We start from the raw sequence: 22071 nt of genomic DNA, 5'->3' as shown, positions 1-22071 counted from the left end.
TTTTTTTTTTTTTTTTTTTTTTTGAGACGGAGTCTTGCTCTGTGGCCCGGGCTGGAGTGCAGTGGCGGGATCTCAGCTCACTGCAAGCTCCGCCTCCTGAGTTTACGCCATTCTCCTGCCTCAGCCTCCCGAGTAGCTGGGACTACAGGCGCCCGCTACCTCGCCCGGCTAGTTTTTTGTATTTTTTAGTAGAGACGAGGTTTCACCATGTTAGCCAGGATGGTCTCGATCTCCTGACCTCGTGATCCGCCCGTCTCGGCCTCCCAAAGTGCTGGGATTACAGGCTTGAGCCACCGTGCCCAGCCGAGAATAGTCATTTCTAAAGAATATTCAAGGAAAGGTAAATTCTGGGCATAACCTGAAGCTGTTCTGTTTCTTCCTCAGTTGACAATAGCAACTACCACTTTATTTGATCCTTTTGTTTGTTTTTTTAAACACTGGCAATAACTTATAGAACCACCTTCAACTAATGGTGACATACACTTGCCCTGAAGTTGTCAGCCAGTCTACTGCTAATCCACTGAAACAAGTACATCTTGCAGGGAAAAACCCATCAGCAAACATAGTTGCCGCCTGCAGATATCAGAAGAGCTTAATGGTTCAGAAATGTTCCTAAGAAAGATGAAGTCTTGTGCTCATCCTGATCTTACCAGCCAGGACTTTTCAGAACTACCTGGCGCCTATCTGCTAGATATTATTCTTGATGATGTTGGTGATCCTGCTGTTGGTAAAGAAGAAAAATAGCTAACGTGTATTCTGCTTACTCTGAGCCAGGCAACTACTGTTCTAAATGCATTTTGTATATTTATTGAATCCTACCAGCAGTCTAGGAAGGTGGCTACCGTTACTGTCTCCATTTTGCTTTTTGAGGAACTGGAGGCACAAAGAGGTTAAATAATTTGGCAAAGGTCTCAGTGATAGTGACTGTCTAAGATTGTTTCAATGCATGATACCTGGAGAACTATCATTGTATTCACATTGGATGTTCACCACTCTGCTTCTCCTGTCTTTTTTTCTCCTCTTGATTTTGTTTTGTTTTTTGGTTTGTGTTTTAGAGATGGAGTATCTCTGTATTGCCCAGGCTGCCCTTGAACTCCTGGGCTCAAGTGATCCCCCTGCCTCAGCCTCCTGAGTATCTGGTACTACAGGCAGGCACCACCACACTTGGTGACAGTGTTCCTTTTGAAGCATGTATAATTTGGGTATTGATGGCAAATAATGACTTGTCTTCTATATTCTAGTTATTTTAAAATCTCTCCTGAGCTGTGCAAGTATGATATACACTAAGCATGTGTGGCTATTTATATTTAAGTAAAAATTAGCTACAATTAAATTTAGTTTCTCAGTCACAGTGGCCACATTGCATATATTGAGTAGCCACATGTGGCTAGTGGGTCTTGCAGTGAAGAGTGCAGATCTAGAAAGTTTTCCTCACTGCTGAGAGTTCTGTTGGGGTGTGCTGCTTCTGAGCGTGCTGCTCTGTATACGCAGTCTCTTGTACAAATGCTAGCAAAGGAACTCTCTTCGCTTTGGAACCAGACAAAACAGCTAAAAGCAAAGTAGAAAAATACAAATAAAAAATACAAGGTAGCTGGGAACCTTACAAGTCGTGTTAAGCAGTTTGAACTTTACTTGATTTTGCCTCGGATTTATCCTTGATTCTGTACTATAATCTTTGCGAACATTTGGTTTTTGTTTGGGCTTTTCAGGTTTCAGAAATACAAAATGAATACGTATAGCACTATGACTTCCACCTGCTAGTGAGAAATATGGCTAGACATTTCAAATGGTTTTTATTGGATCATATTGTATTTTGAAGCTTTATTCTGGTTTACCTTTAAAGAATAGGTGTTGGGAGGCCTCAAGCTACAATTGTGTTATTTCTTTAAATGTATATAAAATATTAAGGATATATTAAAATATTCTTAAAAATTGAAAAATTGTCTAGAATACTGTTAAAGATAATTATAGAATGATCGATGTTGTCTTAAAATGTTACTTACATATATAGACTTGTGAAACTACTCAAAAAGTAGTATAATTTTTTTCTCTAACATACGATGACATAGTCATCTTAGAGTTCTAACATGAACCTCTCACCTATTTGTGAGTATTCTATTCTACATATTAACTCCCATTTAGTTATTCAATATATATAAAAGATTCTTGAGATTTCAGGAAAGATGAGAATTAAGCTTGTTCTTATACTGTGAATATCTGTGTGTGTGTGCTTATATATATAATATCAAAAGTCTAATGCACATAATTTATGAGAAATAAAATGAAATTGTTATAAAATGTATTACCTTACAACATACAGAATTTTGTCTTAATTGAATATAAAACTATTTGGAATGCAGGAAGAGCGAACCAGGCTAGCAAAAGAGCTTTCTTCACTTCGAGACCAAAGGGAACAGCTAAAGGCAGAAGTAGAAAAATACAAAGATTGTGATCCACAAGTCGTGGAAGAAATACGTAAGTTTGTATCATATCTTAGGCGTCTTTAACTTTGATAATGAAAAAGACTTTATATTTCTAGTTGCCTGCTAACCATTCTCCATGTATATGAGAAAATAAAACCAGTTAAGATAGTATTCTGTTTGTAGTACTCTAATTTTGTATTTGTAACATAGTAGGAAAATATTGCTTTAAGTATCGCCATTAAGAAGTCTTAATGTGCCAGGCACGTTGGCTAACGCCTATAATCCCAGCACTTTGGGAGGCTGAGATGGGTGGATTGCTTGAGCTCAGGAGTTCAAGACCAGCCTGGCCAACATGGTGAAATCCCATCTCTACCAAAAAAACACAAAAATTAGCCAAGCGTGGTGACACATGCCTGTAGTCCCAGCTACTTGGGAGGCTGGGATGGGAGAATCACTCAAGCCCAGGAGGTTGAAGCTGCAGTGTGCTATACGTGTCATTGCACTCCAGCCTGGGTGACAAAGTAGGACTCTGTCTCAAAAAAAAAAAAAAGAGAGAGAGAGAGAAGTCTTAATGTTAGAGCATTGAACAGTGACAACTTTGAAATTATAAGCATTTTAAAATTAAGGAAGATGTGTGGGATAGAAGGATAAAGACATAAAATATAAGCTTAGAGAACTGATGAGTCAGAACAAAAGCTAATTTGGTCTGAAGAACTTTGATTCTGTAAAGAAATCCGTCATTATCTTCTAGGAAAAATGATACCATAAGTGGAAGAGTTTGCAAGTTGCAGAAAATCAGTCTGTATATTGAGTTGCCTTTTAAATATACCAGTGATTTTTTTTCCTTCTTTTAAACCAGAGTCCCCAGAGCTTTGTTTTGAATAATGTTTATATATTTTTTAAAAGATAGAAATGTGAATATTTGAGGAGATAAAATAGTGTATTATAAAGACATAGCATTTAATTACTTGGGAAAATATAACTTTTTAAATATTTTTCTGTCTTAGCCTGTCTTATGTTTAGGAAACTGTACCAAGTGAAACTTACAGAAAAGCTGATATTACAGTGTGTGATAGAAGGCTTTGAAAGACATGGAAAATATTTGGTATGTTAAAATTAACCTGAGGATAGTTTGATTGCAACTAAGCTGGCCTAGTCCTTGGCAGTGGCCTTTACAATTAAAGAATTTTTAAGCAGTTCAGTTAGTGTAAATCTGAAGTTAAAGTTCATATTAGAGACAGGTCGCTGCTTTGCACAACTCCAGGAGGCACCATTCACATATATGGAGTACATAGCCTAGATGGTGATATGTAGTGCCACTGGTTCAGCTGATTACCCAGGGTGATTTTCAAAGAGAGGCGGAGGCAGAATAATTCCCTGAGCCAGTCATTCTCTCTAAATTAAGTATTTGGGGAGACATGTCAGCTCTTTTATGCTGACCACAGATTCATTTGTCATCATCCTGCAGAAGAAAGTGCTAATCAAACCTACACCTACAAAAATAACCACCTTAATCTGTTTGAAAGTTTTAACTAATACCAGATGATCCTCAGTGAGCACAAGCACATCACAGCAGGAGAGTACCTCACAGGTAGGTTACTGTTAGGAAGCTAGGCCTGCATATGATTCATCTTCAAAAGGAAACAGACTGCTTGTTCAGGAGAACGTAGAACACTGTGTACCTTATCTAGAGCACCTTCTCATTCTCTTGAAAGAGAACTTCAAGCACAATTTCTTAACGAGGTTGAATACTTTCAGGTGATTTAGTTTCAGGATAGCATGACTGTGCCCTCTAGCAGTTCATCATGAAAAATGTGACTTTCCACGATAACCAAATCTGACCCTTCATTTACTCTTACTTGCCTTTTTTCCTGATTTCAGTTTTGTGTGATTCTTGTACTTGGTATACTACCTCTTTGCTCCTGTTTCATTCTCTTTTATGTCTAGGACCTACAACTCTTAGGTATATTCAAAAAGACGTAAGCTTTTCCACTCCATGGTCCCTGTTGTACTGCCACAGCTATTTCCTTGGACAGGTGACCCTTGCTGATATCACCTCCAATTGACTCCCCAGTCCTTTCCTTAATTTTGATACATTCTGCCCACTCAGGAATGAATAAAACCCTTATTTAGGTTTACTAAACTACTGTAACCTACACTAATAGTGACCCTGAGCCAGTGGATCACATTAAGGTTCAGGAAATTAACAGGGAATTGTGCCAGACCGATTCATGAAGTGGGGAAAACTTGTATTGTAGGCATGTTAATTTAAGATGTTGCCATTCCTTGTAGGTCTGATTCAAGTAGCACTTTTGGCAAACACATCACCTCTTAGGTAATACAACTTCAGAGAAGCAGTTCAGGGTATACAAAGGATGGTGAACTTTCTGGAGGGTGGAATAACACAGTTGAGGAAGAGGCAGCAACTGAAATTTTAAACTGGTTGCCTGCATTCTGCTGTCTATTTTAACCCTTGAATGTATAACTTTGGTAATTTATTTCCCAACCCAAGGAAAACATGCCATTGTGAATGAGTATTATAGTATATGAGGTCTCACTGAGAGAAAAAACCTGAAATTTTCTGGTTTTCAGTGAGATTTTTATATTTTTTTTATTTTTTATTTTTTTGGAGACAGGGCCTTGCTCTGTCTCCCAGCCTGAAGTACAATGCATGATCAGGGCTCACTGTAGCCTCAACCCCCCAAGCTCAAGTCATTCTCCTACCTCAGCTTCCCAAGTAGCTGAGACTACAGGCACATGCCACCACACTCAGCTAGTTTACTTTTAATTTTATTTTTTAAAGAGATGGTGTCTTGCTGTATTGTCCAGCTGGTTTCGAACTCCTGGCCTCAAGCAGTTGTCTCCCTTTGGCCTCCCAAAGTGCTGGGATTACAGGTGTGATTCACCATGCTTGGCCGTTATCATTTTTCATCAACATCAGACTAGGTTATCTTTTAATAGTTATTTATGCAACCATGTAAAGATGGATCCTGGAGAACTTGTAATGGAGTCTATTAAAGATATATTAATTTTTGACTTGGGAATGAGAGAGTAAGAATCTTTCCTTCCTGGCTTTGTGCATTTTTACAAATTTATGAAAGATTATCATCTTTTTTGCCAGACACAGTGGCTCATGCCTGTAATCCCAGCACTTTGGGAGGCCAAGGCAGTAAGATAGCTTTAGGCTAGGAGTTTGAGATTAGCCTGGGCAAGAGAGAGAGACCCTATCTCTACAAACAATTTAAAATTAGCTGGTCATTCTGGCATGCACTGTAGTCAAGTTTTCTTCCTTCAGTTTTATTACCTTTCTACTTGAGAGACTGAGATGGGAGGATTGCTTGCACCCAGTAGTTCAAGGCTGCAGTGAGCTAGGGTCGTGCCACTATATTCCAGTCTGGGCAGCAGATTGAGACCCTGTCTCTTGAAAAAGGATTAACATCTAGCAAGATAAAATTCATTATGTCTGGCATATAAGCAAAGACTACCAGGCCTGGAGAGAAGTGGGAAAACATGATCTATAATGAGCGAAATACTCCATCAATCAAAATTGACCCAGAAATTAGGATCAGAAGACCAGAACATTTAAAAAGTTATTATAACTGTATTCCATATGTTCAAAAAGTTAAGTGGAAATAGAGAAGATATAAAAAAGACCCAGGTCAAACTTTTGGGCATGAAAACTACAATGTCTAACCTGAAAAATACGCTATGGTGAGTTACCAGCAGATTAAATTTTGCAGAAGAAAGAATTGGTGTTAGTTGAAGATACAGCAATAGAAACATCCAAAATGAAACACAGAAAATAAAGAATTTAAAAAAGATTAAAATGGGGCCAGGCGCAGTGGCTCACTCCTGTAATTCCAGCACTTTGGGAGGCTAAGGTGGGTGCATCACTTGAGCCCAGGAGTTCGAGGCCAGCCTGGACAGCATATGGAGTCCTTGACTCATGTATAAATTAAAAACTTTAAAAATATGAAAATGGCATCTGTGAGCCTTAAGACAACTTCAAGGGACCTAATAAATGTGTAATTACAGTCCCAAATGGAGTATGTTTTGGTGGGAGGAGAAGTTGCTGAGCCAGAAAAATATCTGAAGAAATAAAAGCTAAAGTTTAAAGTTTTTCAAATTTGATGAAAAGTATAAACCCACAAATCCAAGAAATTTAAATATTTAGGTAGTAGATGCCAGTGATCCCCTTATCACTAAATTTAGAGAACTTATTAAGACTTTAACCTCTACTCACCCCAAATCTCCATTCCTCAATGAAATTATTGTTTTTAAAATGCACTTTTTGATAATGAGGGGTTTCATGGGATTTTAGCTATCATGTTAGTGCAGAACAGATTATACTGGATTAAAGGCTTACGAGTTTCACAAATTGATTTTAATAGGATTTGGTTCTTAGTAGCATGGCTATAGCCCCCCCCATGTTATATCACTCAAGCTTATCTCTAAGTCTGTCATATTTATTCAGAGAATAATTTGGTGACTGTAGCCATAACCATTTGTTCATATGGGGCATGGGTATATATTTTCTTATTTCTCAGTAACATCCGTGAGAAATAATTTATATTTATGCCAGTTGAATTATATCATTAAGCAAGTATTTAGAAGATTAATTGCTTTGGAGGCAGAGGCAGGCAGATCACTAGGGGTCAGGAGTTTGGGACCAGCCTGGCCAAGTTGGTGAAATGCTGTTTCTATTAAAAATACAAAAATTAGCTGGGCATGGTGGCACACACCTGTAATCCCAGCTACTCTGGACGCTGAGACAGGAGAATCGCTTGAACCGGGGAGGAGAAGGCTGCAGTGAACCAACATCATGCACTGTACTCCATCCTGGGCGACAGAGCGAAAACAGTCTCAAAACAACAACAATCAAATTAATTGCAGTATCCAAGAAGTGATATTTACAAGCAACAATTCTTTCAACAATTTTTTAATTTAGCTATTCTGACCATTATTCAAATGTGACCAGAGAAAATATGTTAGTAGAAATTAAATTCCCACAAAAATACTTGAAAATATCTTAGAGGTACTTAAGTAATTTTCTGAGAAATAAATGCCAGGATGACAGTAAAAAGGTGGAGTAAGGACTTCTGAAACTTTGCCCTTTCAGAAAACTTGCAAAAATTGTTGTCAACTTTTTCAGACCTCTGGAAATTAACCAAAGGCTTACAGGAGCCTACTGAGGAAAACTAGCAGACTCTAAGTAAGAATAATGAGCTTTGTGGTATTGAATTTGCCTGTTCTCATTTCCCACTCTCACCTCAGCTAGGTTAACCTTGAAGGATAACAACCCTGCATTCCTACTGTCTAGGTGAGCAAAACGCAGCTGGAGCTCTATAAGAGCCTTGATCCCAAAGAATTGTCGTTATTTACATGTTTGGTGGTTCCCTGGAGGACACCAGTAGGAAAGACTATCTTTGTTTGATCTGGCCTGGGGTATGCCCAGTGCTAAAACTCCTCTCTGTGGGGAGTGTTTGTCTATAACAATTACAAACAATAATTTTAACTTCTCAGTTAATCATTGTTGATGAATAACAGTTGAAGCAAACAGTAGACTACTCCAAAAGCTTAAAAGGGCCAAGTGCAGTGGTTTATGCCCGTAATCCTAACACTTTGGGAAGATTGCTCGAGCCCAAGAGTTCAAAACCAGTATGAAGGAAATGGCAAACTCCATCTCTATAAATAATTTAAAAATTAGGCATGGTGGCATGTGCCTGTAGTACTAGCTACTCAGGAGGCTGAGGTGGGAGGATCACTTGAGCCCAGGAAATCAAGACTGCAGTGAGCCGTGATCGTGCCACTGTGCTCTAGCTTGGGTGACAGAGTGAGACCCTTCTAAAAAAAAAGGAAAAACTAAATGATATGTTCATGAGAGCCTTGAAGAGCAGCATATTCCTGGAACTATAGAAGGCCTACATGCATGTTTAGGGTTGTTCACATTCTCTGTAAAGACCTGGAATGGTCCCCACATCTAGCTGACCTTGATGCTCTTTGCAAGCAAGAAGCGAAGAGTAGTAAGTCAGAGTTATAAACTGCCTTGCTGAGAACGCATGTCCCAGCACACGCAAACCCTTAGGCAAAGACAGCTGAGCCCTTTGGCAAAGACAGCCTCTTCATAGAGGTTTAGTCCAAGCATTTAAGGAAATCTCTGTTCAATTAATAGCTTGACCAAGTAGAGACTTCTAGTCTAGTCTCTAGTACTAAGCTAACCAAGTAGAGACTTCAGTGGCCATGCTTAAGAACATGGACTTTACAGATTTAGTTCAGGAAAATTACTAAACAAATTGTAACAACTATTACAAGCAGCAATCCTGGGGAGTAGGGAGAATCTGCTTTCTAGGGTTGCTATTTTATATGTATATATATATAAATATATATATATATATATATATATATTTTTTTTTTTTTTTGAGACAGTGTCTTGCTCTGTCACCCAAGCTGGAGTGCAGTGGCACGATCTTGGCTCACTACAACCTCTGCCTCCCAGGTTCAAGTGATTCTCGTGCCTCAGCCTCCGAAGTAGCTGGGATTACAGGCGCCTTATATTATTTTTTAAACTAATTATTACTTTTTTTTTTTTTTTTTTGAGACATTCTCACTCTGTCACCTCAGCTGGAGTGCAGTGGCATGATCATGACTTGGTGCAGCCTCAACCTCCTGGGCTCAAGCAATCCTCCTGCCTCAGTCCCCTGAGTAGCTAGAACTGCAAGCACATGCCACCATGCTGAGCTAATGTTTGTATTTTTTGTGGAGACAGGATTTCACCATGTTACTCAGGCTAACATTATTTTAAATGTCCAGTTTTGCAACAAAAAGATGCAAGACATACAAAGAAACAAACTATGGCTCACACACTGGAATAAAAATGTTTCAGTGGAAACTGTTTTCAATGGAAACTGTTCCTGAGAAAGCCCATGTGTTGGACTTACTTACTAGACAAAGACACTTCAAATATGTTCAAAGAGAAATGAAAAACAAGAAAATAAAAACCAAAAATTGATTCTTTCTTTTTTTTTTTTGAGGTAGAGTCTTGCTCTGTCACCAGGCTGGTGTGCAGTGGCATGATCTCAGCTCACTGCAACCTCCGCCTCCTGGGTTCAAGCAATTCTCCTGCCTCAGCCTCCTGAGTAGCTGAGACTACAGGCACGCACCACCATGCCCAGCTTTTTTTTTTGTATTCTTAGTAGAGACTAGGTTTCACCATGTTGGCCAGGATGGTCTCGATGTCTTGACTTTGTGATTTGCCCGCCTCAGCCTCCCAAAGTGCTGGGATTACAGGTGTGAGCCACTGCGCATGGCCCTTTTTTTTTTTTTTGAAACGGAATTTTGCTCTTGTGGGAGTACAATGGCACAATCTCGGTTCACTATAACCTCCACCTCCCTTGTTCAAGTGATTCTCCTGCCTCAGCCTCCTGAGTAGCTGAGACTACAGGCACGCGCCACCATGCCCAGCTTTTTTTGTGTGTTTTTAGTAGAGACGGGATTTTGCCGTGTTGGCCAGGCTTGTCTCAAACTCCTGACCTCTGGTAATCTGTCCACCTCAGCCTCCAGAAGTGCTAGGATTACAGGCATGAGCCACCACACACGACCCAAAAATTGGTTCTTTAAGTGGATCACAAAGTAGACACACTTTTAGCTAGACGAAAGAGAAATAGAAAAAAATTAGTAGCTGGGACTGGAAGTGTACACCACTACACCTGGCTAATTTTTTTTTTTCATTATCTTTTGTAGAAATGGGGTCCCACTATGTTGGCTACACTGGTCTCGAACTCCTAGACTCAAGCAGTCCTCCTGCCTCAGCCTCCTCAAGTGCTAGGAATCCAGGCATGAGCTCTTGCACCCGGCTGAAACACAATATTATTAAGGAAATACTCCCCAAATTGATCTACTGATTCAATGCTAAACTGATCAAAATTTCAGCTGCTTTTTTGCAGAAATTGGTAAACTGATCTTAAGTTTCATATGGAAATGCAAGAGATACAGAATAGTCAAAAGAATCTTGAAAAAGAACAAAGTTACAGACTCAAATTTTTCAATTTCATAACTTACTATAAGACTACAGTTATCAAGACAGTATGGTAGTGGTATAAGAATAGACATATACACTTTGGGAGGCCGAGGCGGGCGGATCACGAGGTCGAGACCCTTCTGGCTAACACGGTGAAACCCCGTCTCTACTAAAAATATAAAAAATTAGCCAGGCATGGTGGTGGGTGCCTGTAGTCCCAGCTACTCAGGAGGCTGAGGCAGGAGAATGGTGTGAACCCGGGGTGCGGAGCTTGCAGTGAGCCAAGATCACGTCACTGCACTCCAACCTGGGCAACAGAGTGAGACTCCGTCTCAAAAAAAAAAGAAAGAATACACATATAGATTAATGGAATCAAGAGTCCAGAAATAAACCCAATTGATTTTCAACAAAGGTGCCAAAACCATGGAATCAGGAAAGAAATCATGTTTTCAGCTAATGGTATTTGGCACAACTGGATATCTACATGCAAATGAATTAATCTGAACCCCCACCTTACATCAAAAAAATTAACTCAAATGGATCAAAGACCTATATGAAAGAGCTAAAACTATAAAACTCTTAGAAGAAAACAGATTTATATTTCTGTATCCTTGGGTTAAGCAACAGTTCTTGAATACGACACCAAAAGCAGGAACAACCACAGAAAAAGTAGATAAATGAACTTCATCAAAATTAAAAATTTTTTTACAATATCAAGAAAATAAAAAGAGGCTGGGCACAGGGGCTCACACCTGTAATCTCAGCACTTTGGGAGGCCGAGGTGGGTGGATCATGTGAGGCCAGGAGTTCGATACCAGCCTGGCCAACATGGTGAAACCCCATCTCTACTAAAAATACAAAAATTAGTCGTGGTGGCACACACCTATAATCCCAGCTATTCGGGAGGCTGAGGCAGGAGAATCACTTGAACCAGGAAGGCAGAGGTTGCAGTGAGCCGAGATTGCACCATTACACTCCAGCCTGGGTAACAGAGAGAGACTCCATCACAAAAAGAAAAAAAGAAAGTGAAAAGTGAACTCAGGATGGAAGAAAATATTCACAAGTTCTGTATCTGACAAGTGTCTAGTATCCAAAATATATAAAGAACTCATAATACAACAATAAAAAGACAACCCAATTGAAAAATGAGCAAAGGATATGAACGGACACTTCCCCCAAGAAGATACACAGATAGCCAATAAGCACATGAAAAGATGCACAAAATCATTAGGAATTGCAAATCAGAACCCCAGTGAGATACTACTTCACACTTGTATTAATCTGTTTTCACACTGCTGATAAAGACATACCTGAAACTTGGCAATTTACAAAAGAAAGAGGTTTATTGGACTTACAGTGCCACGCATTTGGGGAAACCTCAAAATCATGGTGGAAGGTGAAAGGTATGTCTCACATGATGGCAGACAAGAGAAGAGAGCTTGTGCAAGGAAACTCCCATTTTTAAAGCCATCAGATCTTGTGAGACTCATTCACTATCATGAGAACAGTGCAGGAAAGACTTGCCCCCATAATTCAATCCCCTCCCACTGGGGTCCTCTCACAACATGTGGGAATTGTGGGAGTTACAATTCAAGATGAGATTTGAGTGGGGACACAGCCAAACCATATCAACACCCATTAGGATAGCTATAATGTAAAAACAAAATAATGAGGCCGGTGCGGTGGCTCACGCCTGTAATCCCAGCACTTTGGGAGGCCAAGGCAGGCGGATCACCTGAGGTCAGGACTTGGAGACCAGCCTGACCAACGTGGTGAAATCCCATCTCTACTAAAAATACAAAATTAGCTGGGTGTGGTGGCATACGCCTGTAATCCCAGCTACTCTGGAGGCTGAGGCAGGAGAATTGCTTGAACCTGGGAGGCAGAAGCCGCAGTGAGCCAAGACCACACTATTGTATTCCACCCTGGGCAACAAGAGCGAAACTCCGTCTCAAAAAAAATAGAAAATAATAAGTGATGAGGATGTGGAGAGACTGGACCTCTTAGATTGCTGGTGGTATTATAAAGTGGTGCTACCACTTTGGCAAACAATTTCTCTTCCCCAAAATATATACCCAAGATGATTGAAAACATGTTCACACAAAAATTATTATTCGTATTAGCAGAAACAACCCAAATGTCCATCAGCTGATGAATGGATAAACAAATTGTAAAATAGTACTTAGCTTAAAAAAGAATGAGGTGTTGATACATGAATGAACCTTGAAAACATTGTGTTAAGTGAGAGAGGCCTGACGTAAAAGACCACATATTGCATGTTTCGTTCATATGAAATATACACAAAAGGGAAATCCATAGAGAAGAGACAGCAACTAGGTTAGTAGTTGCCGGGAGATGGAGGGAGAAGGAATGTGGAGTGAGTGCTAAGGGGCACAAGGTTTTTTTTGGGGTGATGAAAAAATGTTCTGGAGTTAAATAGTAGTAATGGTTGTACAATTTTGAATATCATAAAAACCACTGAAGATCAGGCATCGTGTCCCATACCTGTAATCCCAGCACTTTAGGAGGCCAAGATGGGGAGGATCACTTGAGGCCAGGAGTTTGAGACCAACCTGGCAACATAGCAGGATATCTTGTAGAGATAGGGGATCTCTACAAGAAATAAAAAAAATGAGCTGGGCATGGTGGCACATTCCTGTAGTCTCAGCTACTCAGAAAACTGAGGCAGGAGGATTGCTTAAGCCCAGGAGTTTGAGGCTACAGTGAGCTATGATTACATTACTGCACTCCAGCTAGGGAGACAGAGTGAGACCCAGTCCCTAAATAAGTAAATAAATGAAAATTACTGAATTTTATAGTTTAGTATGCTGAATTTTGTAACATATAAATTATCTTTCAATTTAAAATGCCATCATTTTAAGTAATAGTTAATGCCCCATTAATCATGGCACTGTTACGTGCTGTGCAGATTAACTTGAAGTACATAATATACATACAGATACATTTGATAGCATGATATGTATTTAACTATAAAGTAAAAGTAAATACTTCCTTCTATGGGACTACTTTCTTATCACTAAAATTTTTTTTAGAGTCACACTTACTGTGGTCTTATAATGCCTGTATAGTAAAATTCTTATTACATTTAAGTTGTTGTATTTTGGTATGGTGAGTTCTTTGAAAAACATGTCATTTAAACTTACATGTTGTCTTTAAAGGAGCAAGTACAATGATGATGGACACTTAGGAAAGGGGAATTGTTCACTTTAACTTTCCATTAATTACTAATATTACTGCAGCTCCCTAAATTTCCTTAGGAATTTACAAGAGTTTGTAAAATACAATATTATGTCACTATCTCAGCTTTTTTTGTAGCCATTTTATATATAAATTTTATAAAAATTTTGTTCATATGAAAAAATATAAATGTACACATAGCTAAAGATAATTTTATATATATAAATACATTTCATTTTATATATATCATTTTTTTTCAGGCCAAGCAAATAAAGTAGCCAAAGAAGCTGCTAACAGATGGACTGGTATGTGCCATAATAATACTGATAAATAAACTGTAAACTCCCTTCACACTTACTGTGATGTGAAATTCAGATACCTTGCCGGGCGCGGTGGCTCAAGCCTGTAATCCCAGCACTTTGGGAGGCCGAGACGGGCGGATCACGAGGTCAGGAGATCGAGACCATCCTGGCTAACACGGTGAAACCCCGTCTCTACTAAAAAAATACAAAAACTAGCCGGGCGAGGTGGCGGGCGCCTGTAGTCCCAGCTACTCCGGAGGCTGAGGCAGGAGAATGGCATAAACCCGGGAGGCAGAGCTTGCAGTGAGCTGAGATCCGGCCACTGCACTCCAGTCTGGGCGACAGAGTGAGACTCCGCCTCAAAAAAAAAAAAAAAAAAAGAAATTCAGATACCTTGTGCTAGCTTTGTTCAAGAAAGGACGTTTCTGAAAAATGTATGCATCACTCAGATGTTTACATATTAAATCATTTCAGTTATTTAAGGTTATTTTTTATAATCTTATGAGTCATTTTGTAAAGTGTAAGATATTTTTGTAAAACTAATGATTGCTTCCAGTTTAACTTTTGTACAACTTTTCCCAAGATAAGTCACTTGGGCTAATCACTTAACTTTCATATATATTAATGTAAGATACACTTTAAGATAATGGAATCTTAAAGATTTATATTCTTGCTAATAATAATAATAGCTAAGGTTTGTTGAGGACTGACTATATGCCAGTTATTGTAATGTCTGTGGTTCATTTCTCCTTTTATCTCCATGATAATCTTGTGAGGTGGATATGATTATTATCCCTAATTTAGGAGACAAAACTAAGACCCTCAGGAGTCCAAGGCCACACATTAGTCAGACAGCAGAACAGGAATTAGAATCCAGCTTTTTTGGCTTGACTTAAAGTGACTATGTTTAGTTAGTCAAAGGCGATTAGTCACTGGAAGAAAAGACGCTGGAGCCAGGTTTCTCTGACTCCCTGTCCAGGCCTCTGTTTCACACAAAAAAATAAGAATTATTTTTTTCCTACTCTATTTTATAATTAAATAGGTTGGTAAAATCAATATAATTGGCCTTTAGGGTTTTTTTATTTCTGAAATTGCAGTTTTATTTATTACAAAGTTATTTAAGTAAGGTAATGCTTTAGTGATAAGAACAGAGGAGGGTAAAAAAGCAAACTGACATGAAAGAGAGTAATGAAATAAGTGTCCCACGAAGTGTAAATAAATATGGATTTTTAGGTTAAAAATAAGACAGAAATCCAAGGTGATTTCCCCCAGTATTTTCAACAAAGAGGCTCAGCACACAGTAGGCACAGGCAGCATGTGTGTAGTGGGAGGAACCTGGCTTTGAAAAGAATCCAAGCTGTTCTCCTTACTTGCTGTGTGACCTCTTGACCCCCTCTCAGCCTGCTTCCTCTTCTGTTCATTGTGGATACATAATACCTACCTCCCATTCTGGGAGGATTAAATAAGACAGTTTGTAAGCCCATCAGCACCATGTTGGACACGTAGATAAATACTCCTCTTTTCCTTTTCTTCTCTTAAAAAAGTTCATGATTTCCAATTGATCATACACTTCCAAAATTATAATTGGAAAAACATTTGGAATGGCTTTTTTTTTTTTCCCTATCCTATTAGCTACAGAAGAACCTGGGACTTTTAAAACCATGAGGAAGAAAGATATTTTTAGAATAGCAGAAACAGCTGTTAAGAACCATATTTCCATTTAAAGTTACAGCTTACTTCTTCCAGCTTCCAGCATAAACATGTGTTATGAAAGACGGAGATAAGAGATAAAGCATCACACCTCAGAAAACCGCCACCTTCACAACAAACAAAAAGAAAACAGTAATAAAATAAGAATTATTTTTTTCCTAGTCTATTTTAGAATTAGGTAGATTGGTAAAATCAATATAATTGGCCTTTAGTTTTGTTTTTTTTAATGAAATCGCAATCTTATTTATCATATAGCTATTAAAGTTTGCTTTAATATTCATATTAAAATTATCATATAGAAAGAAAGTTTGCTTTCTTTTTACTTAAAAAAGCCCTGGCCGGGTGTGGTGGCTCATGCCGGTAATCCCAGCAGTTTGGGAGGCCAAGGCAGGAGGATCACTTGAGGTTAGGAGTTCAAGACCAGCCTGGCCAACATGATGAAACCCTGTCTCTACTAAAAATACAAAAATTAGCCAGACATGGTAGCACACACCTGTAACACTGGCTACTCAGGAGGCTGAGGTAGGAGAATTGCTTGAACCCAGGAGGCAGAGGTTGCAGTGAGCTGAGATCGTGCCACTGCACTCCAGCCTGGGCCAAAGTGAGACACTGTCTCAAGAAAAAAAAAGTCCTTAAAAATGTATCTAGAATTGAGAATATATACTGTTCAACAATTCAGTATCTCAGTTCTATAGGATGAGAGATTACCTCAGAGTCTAAGTATAGAAATGCCACATCTAAATGTTTGGTGACATTAAATACACTTTAAGTGTGATTTCAATTATATCATATGAAACCTTGCTTAATAATTAAGATGGTGAGGTTTTTGTAAACACATATGAGAGGCATCTTAATGAGTGAAGAGGGATAGGTGTTGCCAGGGCCTAACCTAGATTCATTGCAAATGATATTGCTCATCCTATTCCTATAGGTATCTTCGCCGTGCCACTGTATAAATCAAACAGTCTTAAGGTTGTTTGTTTAAAATAAAAAAATTATTGTATATCCATTTATAAAAATTCCTACATTAAATAGGGAAATTATTTGACAGAGAATGAACTATCAAGATTGTCAGTGACATTATCTTGAAGGCCGATATCCAGTGGCCCAAAGAAATGTTTAATCAGAGTCTTCTTTGAATTGGTCCGTTAGGCATTGTTGTGGAGAGGTTTTTATTTGTTCTTTTTCTTGCCTTTAACCTTTAAATGTTTATAATGAAATGGTTTCTTATCCCTCTATAAATCAGGAAATCCTTCCTGTAGAGGCTATTCAGTAGTCTTACCCTGATGCCTCATTCTCTTTTCTGATCCAGGTTTGAAGTTGATTCCCTGCAAGCTTCCTGCATTGTTGTATCTGTTCTCTCATTTCCTAGAAATCTTTCTGTATTCATGAAGCCTGTCTTGTAAGCTATACACATAAGACTTGGCCTTTTCTCTCTGAGACACCTATCACTTTGTAATTGTTTAGTAATAAATTATTGGCCGGGCGCGGTGGCTCAAGCCTGTAATCCCAGCACTTTGGGAGGCTGAGACGGGTGGATCACAAGGTCAGGAGATCGAGACCATCCTGGCTAACACGGTGAAACCCCGTCTCTACTAAAAAATACAAAAAACTAGCCAGGCGAGGTGGCGGGCGCCTGTAGTCCCAGCTACTCGGGAGGCTGAGGCAGGAGAATGGCGTAAACCCGGGAGGCGGAGCTTGCAGTGAGCTGAGATCCGGCCACTGCACTCCAGCCTGGGCAACAGAGCGAGACTCCGTCTCAAAAAAAAAAAAAAGGTAATAAATTATTATTTTTTCTCTCTTGTGTCAACTTGAAGGCATAGGTTCTTCACATTCTGTAATATCTGCAGTACTCCTGATATTGTCTTATGTAGCAGCAGACCCTCTATAACATTTGGGTGTGATTAGCAAGAATGTACTGATTGGGCAGAGACTGGTAAAAATCATCCTAGAATACCTTATGGTGGTATTTTAACATTCTCTCTTAGGTTATTGTGAAAAGTAAAGATTCATTTTAGATTGTTACAAAGAGTAAAGATCATTTTAATATCTGTTGACATTCCATGACACTTTAATTGAAAGAAATTAATTTTGTTAACATTATTCTATTTGATGCAGTAGTATTCTCCATCAAATTCATTCCAGAAATGTGTTTATCATTATTTGATACTTGGAATTAAACTTCCGTAGAAAAAATATTTTAAAAAGTGATCAAACTCCATGTGTTAGTTTTCTAGAGATGCCAGAACAAAGTATCACAGATAGAGTGGCTTAAACAATAGAAATTTTTCTCACAATCCTGGAGAATCAAATTTCAATATCAAGATGTTGGCAGGTTTGGTTTCTTCTGTAGGTCTTCCTTCTCACTGTGTCCTCTCACAGTCTTTCCTGTGTCTCTCAGTGTGTCCAAATTTCCTTTTTTTTTTTTTTTTTTTGAAGTAGAGTCTTGCTATGTTGCCCAAGCTAGAGTGCAGCGGCGCAATCTCAGCTCACTGCAACCTCCACCTCCCTGGTTCAAGCAATTTCCCTGCCTCAGTCTCCTGAATAGCTGGGATTACAGGTGCACGCCACCAGACCTGGCTAATTATTTTTGTATTTTTAGTAGAGATGGGGTTTCACCATGTTGGCCAGACTGGTCTCTCAAACTCCTGACCTCAGGCAATCTGCCCGCCTCGGCCCCCACAGAGTGCTGGGATTACAGACGTGAGCCACTGCACCCAGCCAATCCTTTTCCTTTCTCTTTTTGCTTTTTTTTTTTTTAGATGGAGTCTTGCTTTTTCGCCAGGCTGGAGTGCAGTGGCGCTATCTCAGCTCACTACAACCTCTGCCTCCTGGGTTCAAGCGATTCCCCTGCCTCAGCCTCCTGAATAGCTGGGACTACAGGCGCACGCCACCACGCCCAGCTAATTTATTTGTATTGTTAGTAGAGGCAGGATTTTACTATGTTGGCCAGGATGGTCTCTATCTCTTGACCTCATGATCCTTTTCTTATAAAGACACCAATCCTACTGGATTAGGGCCCATCCAATGACCTCATTTTAACTTAATCACCTCTTTAAAGATATGTTTCAATATAGTCACATTCTGAGGTCGTAGAGGCTAGGACTTCAACATACAAATTTGGGGGGAAATGATTCAGCCCATAACATTCCAGAAGAACCTATTCTAACCCTTTACTTCGTTATCACTACTAATAGATTGTTTAACATTTTACAGAATACTCTGACAAGCTATAAAATCTTATACCATCGTTTTTTTCTGTGTGTGTAATACATTTTCATCATAAAGGTTGTATATGTACATTAAAGAAATGTATGAAATTAAGAAAAGAAAGGCTGGACATGGTGGCTCACACTTGTAATCCCAGCATTTTGGGAGGCCGAGGTGGGTGGATTGCTTGGGCTCGGGAGTTCGAGACCAGCCTGGGCAACATGGTGAAACCTCATCCCTACAAAAAATATAAAAGTTGCCGGGTGTGGTGGTGCACGCCTGTTGTCTCTGCTACTTGTGGGGCTGAGGTTGGAGGATTACCTGAGCCTAGAAGGTGGAGACTGCAGTGAACTGAGATTGCACCACTCACTGCACTCCAGCCTGGGAGACAAAGCAAGATCCTGTCTCAGGGAAAAAAAAAAAAAGGAAAAAAAATCCACTGTTCCTCCCACCCTCTCAAGTGCAGTGCAGCCACTGTGAGCACACTGGCACTGGCCTGCCTCCCTCACTAGCTTCCTGATGAGTAGACATTCAGATTGCTTTTATTTTTTCTATTATGGCACTGGAATAAAGACCCTTGACCAAAAATCCTTGTACACAGTTTGTTTTCTTTCCTTGGGATAAATCTCCTGAAGTAGACTTACCACTTTTTTTCAGTCGTTAATGCATTTTAAATCCCCCCAGGAGATGCTGAGGACATTTCTATTCTTAGTCTTAAGAGAACCCCTTTCCCTGCTCCCCACCCCCTCTCCCTACTACTGGCCTGATTGTCTGGAAGCCATTACTGTCTGTGGGACAGGAAGAAGGGTCTGGAGAGAATGTGTTCCCTTTGGGAACAGGAGCAGCTTTAATTCCTGAGGCAATAGTCCTGGCCTCTGCTGTGGAAATGTAGAAGAGACACCATTAACCTGTCCCTGTTTTTGTATTATTCTTAAGTCTGGTATTTAGCAGCAAGCAGCCTATAGAATTTTTAAATATGAGATCTATTAACTTGTTCAAAATAGTATTTAAATACTTTTTGTTTGATACGGAGTTTCACTCTTGTTGCCTAGGCTGGAGTGCAGTGGTGCAATCTCTGCTCACCACAACCTCCGTCTCCCAGGTTCAAATGATTCTCTTGCCTCAGCCTCCCGAGTAGCTGTGACACAGGTGCCTGCCACTAACCACGCCCAGCTAATTTTTGTATTTTTAGTAGAGATGGGGTTTCACCATCTTGGCCCGGCTGGTCTCAAACTTCTGACCTCATGATCCGCCTGCCTCGGCCTCCCAAAGTGCTGGGATTCCAGGCATGAGCCACCGCACCTGACCTTAAATACTTTTTAATTAGTTGCCATTACTCTTAAAAATACAGAAAACTCCTTATTTTGATATATCTGAAAGTTAATAGAAGGAAGTAAAAGAACAATGAAGATAATTGTACTTGAAATGTTTTATGATTATGTTTTTCTCAAAATTATTTCTCAATTTTCTTTATAGATAACATATTTGCAATAAAATCTTGGGCCAAAAGAAAATATGGGTTTGAAGAAAATAAAATTGATAAAACTTTCGGAATTCCAGAAGACTTTGACTACATAGACTAAAATATTCCATGGTGGTGAAGAATCTACAAGTTTGTGAATATGTAAATTTTAAACTATTATCTAAGTGTACTGAATTGTCATTTGCCTGTAACTGTATTTATCATTTTATTAATGTTAAATAAAGTGTAAAATGCAGGTGTTCTTCACCCCTTTTGGTAGATCAAAAGCAGGATGATAACCATATCCCCCCAGTGCTCATCAGGGTAGGACAGTACAAATAAAGCCATCCATCTCAGTCCAGGCAGATTCACAAATGATTTTTTTTTTTAAGATCAAAACCATGACGTGATAATGCTTTAGTTTTGTTTAAGTATTAGTATTAACTATTAAGGGTGTATTTGGGCTGGGCATGGTGGCTCACACCTGTAATCCCAGCGCTTTGGGAAGCTGAGGCAGGCAGGTCACTTGAGCTCAGGAGTTCAAGACCAGCCTGGCCAACATGGCAAAACCCCCTCTCTCTTAAAAATACAAAAAGTAATTCCAACTACTTGGGAGGCTGAGGCAGGAGAATTGCTGGAACCCAGGAGGCGGAGGTCACAGTGAGCTGAGATTGCGCCACTGCACTTTAGCCTGGGCAACAGAGCAAGGCTGTGTCTCAAAAAAAAAAAAAAAAAAAAAAGTGTATTTGAAGGATCCATCATACATATACACACACCTAAATGCTTGGAAATGACCTTTAAAATCCTAATGGCTGCTCTCCTATTTCCCAACAGTGACCGAACTCAGTATTCTGCATTATCTTTGCAAATTTCCCACAGAAAAAAATACAGAAAGTTGGTATTCCTCAAATGTAGTTAAGTAGTAATGCCTCAGACATGAAAACTCCTTTTTTCTTTTGAGTTTTTGATACCTTTCTACTGGAAGGAACAAGTGCATGGCCATTTGTCCTCATTTATGCACTTTTTATAAGATGATATACAGTCATTTGTTACTTATCAATGGGGATATTGCTCCTAGGCTACAAATCTATACAGCATATTATGGTACTGGAGACTGTAGGCAATTGTAACACAATGGTAAGTATTTGCATATCTAAACATAGGAAAAATATATTAAAAACACAATATAGGACCATGCGCAGTGGCTAACTCCTGTAATCCCAGCACTTTGGGAGGCCGAGGCAGGTGGATGATCTGAGGTCAGAACTTCGAGACCAGCCAGGCCAACATAGCAAAACCCTGTCTCTACTAAAAATAAATTACTCAGGTGTGGTGACGCACACCTGTAGTCCCAGCTACTCAGGTAAGCTGAGGCACGAGCATTGCTTGAACCCAGGAGGCGGAGGTTGCAGTAAGCTGAGATTGCGCCACTGCACTCCAGCCTGGGCAACAGAGCGAGACTCTGTCTCAAAAAAAAAAAAAAAAATACAGTATAAAAGATAAAAATGGCACACCTGTCAAGGACACTTACCAAAAATGGAGCTTGCAGGACATGAAGTTGCTCTGTGTGGCAAGGTGCGGTGACTCATGCCTGTAATCCCAGCACTTTGGGAGGCCAAGAAAGGTGGATCACAAGGTCAAGAAATTGAGACCATCCTGGCCAACATGGTGAAACCCATCTACTAAAAAAGAAAATACAAAAATTAGCCGTGGTGGTATGCGCCAGTAGGCCCAGCTACTCAGGAGGGT

At 39.5% G+C, this 22071-nt stretch overlaps 1 protein-coding gene across 1 annotated transcript in view; it reads left to right on the top strand.

The window, feature by feature from the left end:
- Window positions 1-20678, top strand: part of MND1 (meiotic nuclear divisions 1) — a 70094-nt gene extending 49416 nt beyond the window's left edge. The window contains exons 6-8 of the mRNA XM_023226317.2: window positions 2361-2475; window positions 13899-13943; window positions 20337-20678. Of these exons, the coding sequence (XP_023082085.2) occupies window positions 2361-2475; window positions 13899-13943; window positions 20337-20443 (267 nt within the window). The 3' untranslated portion in view covers window positions 20444-20678. The remainder of the gene's footprint in view (window positions 1-2360; window positions 2476-13898; window positions 13944-20336) is intronic.
- The last annotated feature ends 1393 nt before the right edge of the window (window positions 20679-22071 follow it).

Source organism: Piliocolobus tephrosceles, chromosome 3, assembly GCF_002776525.5.
Source record: "Piliocolobus tephrosceles isolate RC106 chromosome 3, ASM277652v3, whole genome shotgun sequence".
Classification (NCBI taxonomy): domain Eukaryota; kingdom Metazoa; phylum Chordata; class Mammalia; order Primates; family Cercopithecidae; genus Piliocolobus; species Piliocolobus tephrosceles.
This window is presented reverse-complemented; position numbering and strand designations above follow the sequence as displayed.